The sequence below is a fragment of the Eurypyga helias genome, unplaced genomic scaffold (assembly GCF_000690775.1).
Source record: "Eurypyga helias isolate BGI_N326 unplaced genomic scaffold, ASM69077v1 scaffold38942, whole genome shotgun sequence".
In the NCBI taxonomy this organism is placed as follows: Eukaryota; Metazoa; Chordata; class Aves; order Eurypygiformes; family Eurypygidae; genus Eurypyga; species Eurypyga helias.
This window is the reverse complement of record NW_010237269.1, coordinates 41,988-53,316: the sequence shown is the minus strand read 5'-3', so window position 1 is coordinate 53,316 and position 11,329 is coordinate 41,988. Positions and strand designations below refer to the sequence as shown.

Sequence of the window (11,329 nt, the reverse complement as noted above, 5' to 3'; positions counted from 1 at the left end):
GTGCACGTCTACAGGGTTACTATTTCAAAATACAGAGACTAGCACTGTCAGTAGCATAAATGATATTAGCAGCTCTCTGAAGCCTTTTTAATTCTCTACTGCAACTTAAGTTCTAAGCTCAGAGTGTCTCTTCAGCCTCCTCTAAGCAGAGAGCAAACCTGTCTCCTCTTGGGGCTCCAGAGGTACTTTTATTTTTTTCTGACTTCTTTTTTTTTCTCACGTTGTCTTGACCTAGTGAGCACAAGTGAAATACATGACTTGTGGCAAAGCACAAGTCTGGAGCTGCGAAAGCCTGTTTCCTGGTTAGGGAAATAAGAGAGTGTATAATTGAAATAAAGCCAAAAATATTTCTATCTATAATAAGGCTTTTTTGGCCATTGTTTGTCATTTGTGCTGACAGGGCAAAAGAAGTTCAAGTTTAAAATAAGCCTGACTGGAAAATACTATCCTTTCTAAATTCCCTTTTCTGCCTTTTTTCAGGAGATACTCATTTTCCCTTTCCCATTGTTTTAGCTTCGGCAAAGCTTTTGTTTGCACTCATTTCATTTTTTACCACTTACGCCAGAAGTCAACTTCCAGATTCATGGTTAAATTTCGTAGGATTCAATTCACGTGTAAAATGACAGGGAAGTACTAATTTTGCACATAAGAGAAGAAACCTGTTTCCCATGCTTCATTACTGACTCTGAAGCCAGACGAGGATTGAATTCTAGCGTCAGGATTCCTCTTCTCAAGACAGTGTCGTTGCCTACCAAGATTTACACGTTTGGTCGTGCCGCGTACATCAGCGCTTGAGGGGTGCTGTGCGTTCAACCACGTCACGCACATGGCAGCGCCTCGGGGTGTCCGACCGTTATGTCGTGTCCCGTGGCGCTCCGTGCCCTGATTGAGCCTGATGTGATGCTTCAACTCACGTCAGATTTGGTAGAGCGCGTGCCCATACGTGAGAGGATGGTTTTGTGCCATACAGTTACCATTGAGGAGTTGGTGTTAAATGTTGGATGTGGTCTTGGTGCTCAGGCTTCCTGGATTGGTGCGGTGGCCTCGCGCCGGAGGAAATAAATCAGCAGTACCCTAACAATATGTTCTTCTCTCTAGGCAAGGTGACGCAGCAGCCCTGAGGGAAAACCCACGGAAGAAAAGGGATCAGCTGGACCAGAATTTAGGCCAGGAGTGGAAGGCATCTGTCAGACCTTTGCATGTGCAAGAGCCTACAGTTCTGCCTCACGAGAGCCGGGGGAGGTCTGGGACATTGCCTAGTGATTACCGGTACTCTCAGGAAAACGTGAATGAGAAGAGCAAGGATCGCAGCCTGCCTCATCTCCCCTGCTCTGAGCCCCAGACTGTGGATGAGAACCACTCCTGTCTGTCCCGGGGCAAAGGAGAGGAAAACCATAGGGTAGAGCCGGCGTTGCTGAACAAGAAACGTGGGCCTGCTCCTCAGAGGCCGCCACCACCCAGAAGAGATAAATACAGGCGACCGGAAAATTCTGCGCCATCGCTTGGCACCTCTTCTGAATCCCTGCTGGTAGCGCCCAGCCGGCCCTTTCCGTCCTCGTCCCCCAGCTCTGCCGAAGTATTTGCCAGTCATCCCCCTCTCTGTCCGAGTCCTGCGGCTTTCAGTGGAAAACCGAAGGGTGCTAACCCACAGCAGCTCCAGCAAGTGGCATCCACGGAGAATGTTTGTCAGCACTTAGAAGAAAGAACGCACCTTAGGTCTGAGTCTGTATTATCTTCCAAGTATCGGTATCTTCAAAAACCCGGCATGGAGACATCAAGGTCCCCTTCTCCTCAGTTTGCGCCGCAGAAGCTCACTGATAAACCTCCTGTGTCCGTACAGGATGAGAACCCAGCCAGGTACTAGATATGTCTCCTTTGCTGTTTTATTACACTCTTTGCACAGTTGGCTGTTCATTTTCTTTACTAAAAGCACATCCTTGGCGTCCATTAAGCATGAGCCATCCCAGCATGTCCTGAAGAGACCTAAGACTTGTGTGAAATTCCAGTTGGTACCATTAAAGTCCTTCAGCTTGTCTGTGGTTTCTCTTAGTTGGCTGATGCTGCTCAGGTGTTAGAGCTGGTAGTTAGTAGAAAATGAAAGGGACGGATTCAAATGGATTTTCCACTGTAAGTCTGGGTAAAAGCAGAAGATTCCCTGTCATCATTTCCCCCACCTGAGTATGTATGTGAATATGAATCGGTGTAGGGACAAAGCAGGTGTGGGAAGGGAAGCTGTATCCTTTGTGAGAGCATCTGTTTGGAAGGCACACGCAGTGAGGTACGCTGCCAAATCATTACTGGGTTTTGGGTTGCTTGTATGATGCCACATACATGCCAAGACACGTGGCACTCCAGGTCGTCTGTGGAGGGGTCCACAGCACTGATTGTGTTGAGGTGGGCTGCAGGGTCAGCAGGAGAATGTCAGTATCAGAATTAGACAAACGGACTGAAATTAATTGATTGGGGTGTCTGTCATGTGCTGCTAACATCATAAAAGGTTATTCTCCCACAAGATAACAGTGTCTTTCAGAAAGCTCAGGCATCTTAGTTTTCATAAATCCTTCAGCACTGTAATCCGTGGTTACAGAACGAAAACAAAACCTCTGAGCTGAATGAGTGCAGAGGTTACTTCTCTGGGCAAAAGTGGTTGGAATAGCTTTTCTCTGCTGTAATGTATATGGTTGGACAGACTCAGTCGTGCTGGTTTCCAATGTGCCTTATGACCTAGAAAACATGAATCACTTTCTTTCCTAAACATGCCTTGATGTTCTTCCTTCTGTAACTGGAGGGAAAAAATTACTTTTCATCCTTCAGGGTCTTTAACAGGAAGCGATAATACGGTTTATTATGAAAAGTGCAACATGTCAGGAGAACCCCAGCATCTATGTGCACAAGTAGATGACAGTAATGACTTCCTTAACGTATTGCTTTGACTTCCTTAGCGTATTGCTTCAGGAATAGATAACTAAGGATGCGTAGAAAGCTGATTGTATTTGTCCTTCCTTTTTACTAAGCTTTAATGTTGAAATGAGCACTGAGGTGTGCCTTATTATATGCCCGTATCTGAATGATAATACACTTACCCTGCATAGCTTTTATTAATATTTAAAAATCTTCAGCCCAGACAGCTCTTGTTGGTGCACTATGTATTGTCCTCAGTTAATAATTACATTACTCAAGAAAACACGTATGGAAAGAAAGGAAAAACCTGTAGGCCATACCTCTGAACCTTCTTTATCATATTTACTATGTGATATTTATTTCATATGAGTAAAATACATCAAGTAGATTGATCTTAATAGGCAATAAATTAGATTTGGTTTATCATTTCTACTGGCTCCTTGCATATGAGCTTTGGGACATGCTGTGGGCAACTGATGTTTGATGTTGTCAGCATGTAGCTGTTTGCTCTTCTTTAAGAAAGGTGTCTTGTTTATCAACAGGATAAGCTGAGTCAGTGTGCAGGGTTTCCTGCAGCGATTTAGGTAGAAGAGTGTGGTGTGGGGAAATACTGGTGGTGTGCAGAACGCAGCTATTTCCAAAGGCGACTGTGTAGCAATAATAAAGATGAAAAGAGCGCGTCAGGAGTTGTGCATCATTAGTTTTCCAGTAAACATACACTCGGGTCAAGGGGTGACTGTGCTCATGGTTGGAGTAAGGCTTCGTAATGGCCACAAGCAGAGTTGCTGCAAATCAGAAATTGCATGCCACAGTTCCTCCCACATGGAAAACCTTCAGAAATCGGGAGGATACTGATTGTTCCTGCCCATGGCAGGGGAGTTGGAACTAGATGATCTTTAAGGTCCCTTCCAACCCAAACCGTTCTGTGATTCTAAGAAACAGAATTTCTGAAGAACCTTGTGTCGAACTGTCTTTGCTCTGACTGAAATCAGTTGACTTGACGGTGCCTGGAGTATCTGGAAAATCTTGTACTAGGCTGAGAGGAATGTACTCCGAGTCTGAAAACAGATGCAGGGCATTTTAGGTGAAGAATTGCAGTCGGCTTGCTTCCTCTCTTTCAGTTGCCCCCCACATGCTTACGCATGCATCTTATATTTCTCCCAGATTCAAAAATGTGTTCCTCTTCACGCTTTTTCTACTCCACCAGACTTGGGGCTTTATTTAAAGACAAAGCAAAGGTGGGGGGCTGTGGTAGGCCTCTGCCTGGCTCCGCGGCCGTCAGGAGGAGAGCCCGCATCTTCAGGCCAGGAGCTGGGGCATAGCGGAACACACAGGAGCAAACTCTTTAGAACGACAGTTGCCTTGAATGAAAACGCCCCAACCAAGCGGAGGTGAGGGTTTCAGCATGGGATAGCAGACCTGCCCCAGAATTTGGTTCAGTATGCCAAAGGATGTCTGCAAAGCACTTGAAGAAAGTAAATACCTGCTGGGAGGCTGCACATTCATTCCGAAGCAGATAGACTTTTCAAATATAAGATACAACTTCTGAAAAATACGAAGTCAAACAGATTTTGCTGTTCCCTACAAAAGGAAAGTGCAGCACAAATAAAGTATAACTTTATTTTTAAGGAAAGTGACACACCCACACTTAGAGGAAAAGAGCCGTAGTATGTCTTGGTCGCTTATCTGAGAGGCGGCAAGCAACCCAGCCGGATGAAACCAGATATTTTAGCTAGTAGGCAATGTTCCTTCACTTGCTGTAGAGCTTCCAAACCCACATTACGACAATAATTTTAAACTTGCTGCAAACTCAAAACCACCAAACTAGACTTGAGTTTCTTATATGGTTTACATACAGTACAGATGTTGCAGTAATGTTATTTAACATGTTATTGTCCAATTTAAAAATCTAAGTTAGCCTCCTCTTTCAGTAGCTTGACTTACAGAATGTCCAAAGTAGCCCTTTGTGTCAGGCAGTACAGGATGTTTACTCTAGGCTTCCTTTAAAAGGGGTGCCCAGAATTGTGTGTTACCCTCTACAGTGCCTGGTTTTTCTTCTTGAACTGGAAAACTAGGCCACTGGTGGGATCTATTTATTAAGCTTCTGTATCTTATGTAAAATTTTACAAATGCAGATCTTTTTTTAAATCATGTAATTAAGTTTTGAATGATTTCCAGGTTTTCCCTGTGTGATTATTTGTTATTCTTTAGCTCAGCAAAGGCCTAGCCTGCAGGATGCTTCCATCTGGTCTGTTGTCTCTTCCCTTGGAAGAGCTGGGAATTGGTGTGAGGGCATCACAGACTCCCCAGGCAGTTACACCGCCTGCCAGGCCAAAAACTGAGGCCACTGCTGGGTCTGTATGAGGCAACGAGGTTGAGCTTGAGGCACTTTTTCCTTCATATGTGCGGCAGCAAAGGGGTAAATGCAGTTCAGCAGCGCTGTCTCAAATCGGGGGCCTGGCTGCTGAGATTGGACCCACACGTTCATGGAAACAAATCCGGTACCATGAGTGGTGTGCAAGGCTGATGGTAGGATTACTTACGTATGAACTGGTACTATTTAAAGTGTGTGGGCAGAAAATAAAACATGCAGATTTAGGGGCTGAGGTACAGTGCAAGGAATATTCCATTGCCTAGATCTCTTACCTGCCTTTTTTCACATTTGGGCTTCCCCTCTGATTTGCAGGTAAAAGTTGAGATGTGAGGTCCTTCCATTTCTGAAGATGAATTTTCCTTATTTTTTTCCAGAATTGAAAGGGTTATGGACAACAATACTACGGTGAAAATGGTTCCCATCAAGATAGTTCATTCTGAGAGCAGCGCAGAGAAGGAGAGTCGGCAAAGTCTTGTCACTACCATGGAGCCTCCTGCTTTGCCCAGCGGTTTGGAAAAGGACCAGATTAAAACACTCAGCACTTCTGAGCAATCCTACTCACGATTCTGTGCTTACACCAGGCAAGGTGTAGAGCCAGAGCCAGAAGCCAGAACCAAACCAGCTGACCCTCAACCAGCTGATGAACCTGGGAGCAACTTGAAGGACAGCACTGCTGCCACGCCAGCAGTCAGCTATGTAAAGGCCAAAGAGAAGACCTTGGAAGATTGGAAGTCAGAGGAACTAGCCAGAGAGATTGTAGGAAGAGATAAATCTCTAGCAGACATACTAGATCCCAACGTGAAAATAAAAACAACGATGGATCTGATGGTTGGGATATTCCCTAAGGATGAACACCTCCTAGAAGAAGCTCAGCAGCGCAGGAAGCTACTGCCAAAAGTTCCTTCTCCAAAGATTTCGGAGGAAAAGTGAGTATTACTTTCTGTAGGCCAGTGGTTCCTTGTAAACTTCTGTCCAAAGTGTGTCAGTTTTCCTAGGGGGCTGAAGGTGAAGATCTTCTTACTGTTGAGGTTTCAGGCTTTTCCAAGATTCTTCCATTAGAAGAGCACTGAAGCATAATGCTGCTAACGATACCATTGACGGCAGAAAAAGAACAGTATTGTACAGTATGAGAAGTTTCCTGAGACCTGGTTGGAAACTATTTGTGTGAGAGTTTTAGGGTTAATTAACTTCTCCCATTTCATAGTGATCAGATATTTTACCGAGATCATCCAGTCTAGTAACTCAATAGAGAAGGAACAATATTTTAGCCTTTTTTTATGTGATGCAAATTTACAAAGACAACTTGAAGTGGGCATGAGGCATTTCCTGGAAGGGAATGAGAACAAAGTAAGGAAAGATTTAAATTCTATTAAATTCCATCCATGTTGATGTTCTGTGGGTGTCTTGTTTTCTTGATATGAGTTATCAAATTAAGCTGTAGCTTTCTCGAAGGCTTTTCTCTGAAGCTTTCATTTCATGTGTGATTCCATAATCAGAGATAAACACTTGTGTTGTAATATCCCACATTTGGCCGTCTGAAGGGATACTCTTTATGACACTGAGGTCTTTGCACTACTTAGTGAAGTGTAACTTTACATTTTTGTTTCCAGCTGAGGTACCTTAGGTCCTTTTCACTCGCTGTAATGGTGAAAGGCCTTCTTGCACGACTGCAGTTTGAGCTTTTGGTGGGCCTGTGCTGAGATCACACAAATGTTCTTCACAACCAGTATTTATTTATTTGTTCTCTTTCCATAGGTAATGGCTTTCTGTTGAACTGCTAACTGGTGAAACGGTGGCTCTAAAAGAGCATCCTTTCTTTTCAGCAATTGGGGTGTCAAGGCAGTTAATGAAAGTTTTGACTTTTTACCAGGAAAGAGGAGCAGAGCACGCCGTCTGCCATCTCCCTGACAACCAATTCTACTTACTACAGCACATCTGCACCGAAAGCAGAGCTGCTGATTAAAATGAAGGACATGCAGGAGCAGCAGCAGCAGCAGCAGAGCGAGGATGATTCTGAAGACGAACTGGATCATGACTTGTCAGAAAAGAAGGTAAAAGACATTTCTGAAGGTGTAACAGGAGGCTCTCGGTTGCATGCATTTCATTAAGTGTGACTTCGCTAGGTAAACACCCCTAAATAGGTTAAATAAAAGGCCTTGTAGATGTACAGGATCACTTGGAAAGTCAGCCTGGTTTTAAGGGGGTGGGGCACACTAAGTGTCCACCTGGCAATTCAGGAACTTTCTAGTAGGCGCCCTTGGCAGCTTGATACACGTTTTGGAAGGTCCCAGGGGGAGAAGTTGTGGGGAGGGTATTTTCAAATACTGTTTTCCATTGAAGATTCTAGTGCGTTTCTCTCCATTGCTGTACACAAAGAAACAGCAGTGCTTATGTACCCCGCTGTAACCGGTGGTGCTTTTAGGTGCTCCATGCTTTTGAAATTTAGGTCCAGGATTTGGGTTTGTCATGAGAGAGAAGAAACACATGCACACGCAGCCTTTTAATTTGTTTTCCTGAGCGACAAACCATTTTGCCCTTTGTTTCTCCCAAAGTTAGTAACAGTAGTGGTGAGAGATAGGTCACCAGCTTTGTGGGTTCAGTGGAAGTTGCTCATCACAAGGGACACAGTCTTCTCCACTCTTGTTCCACCCCGTCCTTTGGCGTGCCGTTTCTGATGGAAGGTCCGCATAATCCCCCGGGTATTAAAATGATGTGATTGGCAATGCTGTGGTTTGAGAAGGTTGTCCTGTGTTAAAATCGTCGCACTCATCTCATTACTGATTTGGCACAAAAGATTGTAATCGGAGTTCCCAGTACAGATAAGCTGGAGGAAATGGTCTGTTTGATCGTTTAAAGTGATGTTATTCGACTGTGTTTAGCTGAGCCAGTAGCGCAATGGTGTGCAAAACTTTCCCGTTAAAGTCAGCTCTCCCCTTAACGATCACCTGCCAGGCTGCATCTGGCAGTCCAGTCCCAAAGAAATGTCTTTGGATTAAATATTGGGAATATATTTAGTCACTACGAGTGAGAGACTCCTTATGAGATTCCCACCTGTGATTCAAGTGCAGGAGCGGGTGCCACTGCATGTGAGGGGGCTGAAGTGTGTTCTGTTACAGCTCTGTTCTGGCTTTGTCCTTTCCCTCTGCCCCCACTGCGTCGCACAGCTCAATACGGCGCGCGCGCTGCCGGGGCACAGTGTGGCTGTCGCGGGAGAGCCGCCCTTACCCTCTCGCCAGGCAGCCGCTGGCTCCAACAGCTGCACTACTTACACAAATTAAGGATTTCACTGCATTTGGAATAATTTGGGTTTATCTGGTGACACACGTGATGGGCAACGTTCATTGGTTTTGCTAGAATTAGTTTCCTTCTCGTTAATTATGGGGTGGGTGTTAAAGTTAAACCTTTATTGTTTGCCCAACGAACTAAAACCTTTATAAGCTAAAGTGTTGTTTATTTGTGTTGGTGTGAGGAAAATCATGTTCACCCGTTACATACTCCTCCCTCCGCGTGCTCAGCAGTACTGGTGTGAGATGGGAAATGCTTCTTGAAGGGCTTTCAGCAGAGCTCCCCCATCTTCTTCTCTCAAGGCACACGCTGCCGTAGCCATGCAGGCGTTGCCCTCCCCGCGCCTCCACATGCGGTAGGATGCAAGCACTCAGTTCAGTGGGCTTTCACCTTGGATCTTGTCAGAAAATACATAAAACTCCTAAGTGGGTCAAGGCGTCTTTATAAAACAGCCAGAATATATAACTTGGCCCAGCTTCATGTGTCTGGCAACAGTTTGACGAGGGATCGTTAAGGACCTGAACACTTTAATAGCACGCTTTACCACTTCAGTTATTTTAGAGGAGGCATACACCCAGAACCTGCTCCGTGATTCCTAGAAATTGATCTGCTCGGTTATGAGATACGTTAATTGCAGTTCACAGTGGCATGGCTAATATTTATCATTCTCTGCTCTGCAAACCAGAAATGTGTGGTGCCTTTTTTTTTCTTCTTTTGGAGCAAGTATAGGAATTTCATATGGAGTCATTAATTATTTTTAATTTTTTTTGGAGGAAGGGATGATCCCTGTATTCCCAGCTAGCGGGAATGTGTCTCATGTACTGAATTTATTGCAGGTTTACGGCAATTCTGAAATACCAAACAGATGTTGACGACACTGCAGGAGTGTGTTCTCTAGTAAGGAAAATCTATGCGTGGCTGAGTAGGAAGCGTCCCCTTTGCCTTTAGGAAAGTTTCCTCAACCCCTGAGGAGTGTAAAAATAATTGAGGAATACCACGTTCCTCCCGCTTTTAGCCCTGACGGTGTCATGGAAGGGGGCGGTGAGCTGAGAGCAGCGATGTACGTAAAGCGTGGCCAGCAGCGCACCGCCCGAGCAGCGCTCTGCTGTGCTGCTTTCTCTGTTGCTAGTCAGATCCGCAGGAATCACTGGGGAAAGATGAGGGGGGTTTGTTTTCATGTTTACTGGGCCAGAATTCGCAGCTATAAATTATTCATCGGCCTGTTTCAAGATGTAGGTTGGAGCTGTTCTGGCTCGGGAGATACTGAATGCGATACAGGCTTTCTGCTGGTTAGCAAAAGCGTGTCGTGAGCTCAGGGTTGCTGCATCCAAAGGCTGCTTCACCTGGGTAGGAAGCAACCCGTGATCGTAATCCAACACTTAAGAGATATGACAGTCGTAAAGAGGGGCGAGTGCTTATGGTGGTCTCACCTGGAAAAGCCATCCTTTAGAGGAGACTCGCTTCAGCTGCCTGCGGACATCTAAACAGGATGCTACTGGGGAAAATGGCACGCTTTCCCCTTCTTCTTTTTTTTTTAAAAAGAAAGAGACTTTCTGAGAGTGCTGCTCTGGATTGTCAGGCCGGATTGGCGCACGTTGCGCACACGCATGGCTCTCTGTCATTCGAGAAGGTCCGCAACACAGCTGCGGAAGTTAAAACCTGGAGACAGGAACACCGAGCACAGCAGTGTCCTGTTGTGTTTCGGGCGGTAAAGCGGCAGCGTTGTGCGTGTGGTCATCTGAGGGAAATGGGAGCGCAGGACTGTGACCTACATAATCCAAATCAAACTGCGGTTGCACTGGGGAGGGGGAGATCAAATCCTGCAGATTAATCAGTCAGTAAAGCAGGCATCTGTAGAACTGCTTACTACCTTAATCTTTTGGGCACCCAGACTACCAGATAACCCAAATCCAGATTAACCTGGCCTGAGTATATTAAATCAAAACAGGAGAAAACCAGCCTGGATAATCCATGGGTTGAATTTCTACTTTCAAAAAAGCTGTTAAATTTTCAAAAATTTAAAAAGAGTGTTACTGCTTTCTGTTAAGATGATGGACTTCTTTGTTGTTCCCAAAAGACATTGGCAGTGACTGTTCCGTGGCGTCCGAGAGCGGTAGCTGCTACCAGTGTGTTTCTTGGTGATCATGAAGGCTTGTAATCAGATTGGCATTTAGAAAGCAGAGTTCCTAAAGAATGTCTTGAGTGTTTTTTTTTCCAAAAACATAATTGGAGTACTGTGAAATCATGGCTGTTGTAAAGGATGTACTTCTTATTTAGAAACTGCACTCGGAGGTGTACGTTTAGAGGATGCTTTGGGAATTTTTCTTACCTGAAATCAGCTGAATACTAAACAGGCATCTACATCTAAATGCATGAGGCATTTTTAGGGTGTGATGCATCTCATGTTGAGGCAGACCGGCTGAACTGACTTCCAGGCCTTGTGCAGGGGTGAAAGCTAACTGACCTGTAAGAAAGGAGCCCTTTGCCCACATGGAGGGAGGTAGCTGGGCAGCACGAGTGGAGCGCGGAGGCAGGAGGTCTGGGTTCTCGGTCTGGCTCAGCTGGTGAGGCACCTGACTGTGCTTTTTCTAAGCCAGGGCACGTCCATCCCAGGCAACGGGGGGTTGGTTGTACCAGAGAAATGGTGACAAACTGCGGATGAGGTGGCGTATTCCCCTGGCGTAGGACAGCGACGGCCAACAACGCTTGTTTGGTCCTTCAGCAGAGCTGCGTCGCACAGGGCTGCTTTGTACGATGCAGAAGTAGATT

At 45.4% G+C, this 11,329-nt stretch overlaps 1 protein-coding gene across 1 annotated transcript in view; it reads left to right on the top strand.

Moving 5' to 3' along the window:
* Positions 1-1,098: 1,098 nt before the first annotated feature.
* The window catches only part of LOC104506455 (protein Shroom2-like), a gene marked incomplete at its 5' end in the record, with an annotated part of 16,002 nt that continues 5,771 nt past the window's right edge, over positions 1,099-11,329 (top strand). The window contains 3 exons of the mRNA XM_010147400.1: positions 1,099-1,857; positions 5,650-6,201; positions 7,146-7,326. Of these exons, the coding sequence (XP_010145702.1) occupies positions 1,099-1,857; positions 5,650-6,201; positions 7,146-7,326 (1,492 nt within the window). The remainder of the gene's footprint in view (positions 1,858-5,649; positions 6,202-7,145; positions 7,327-11,329) is intronic.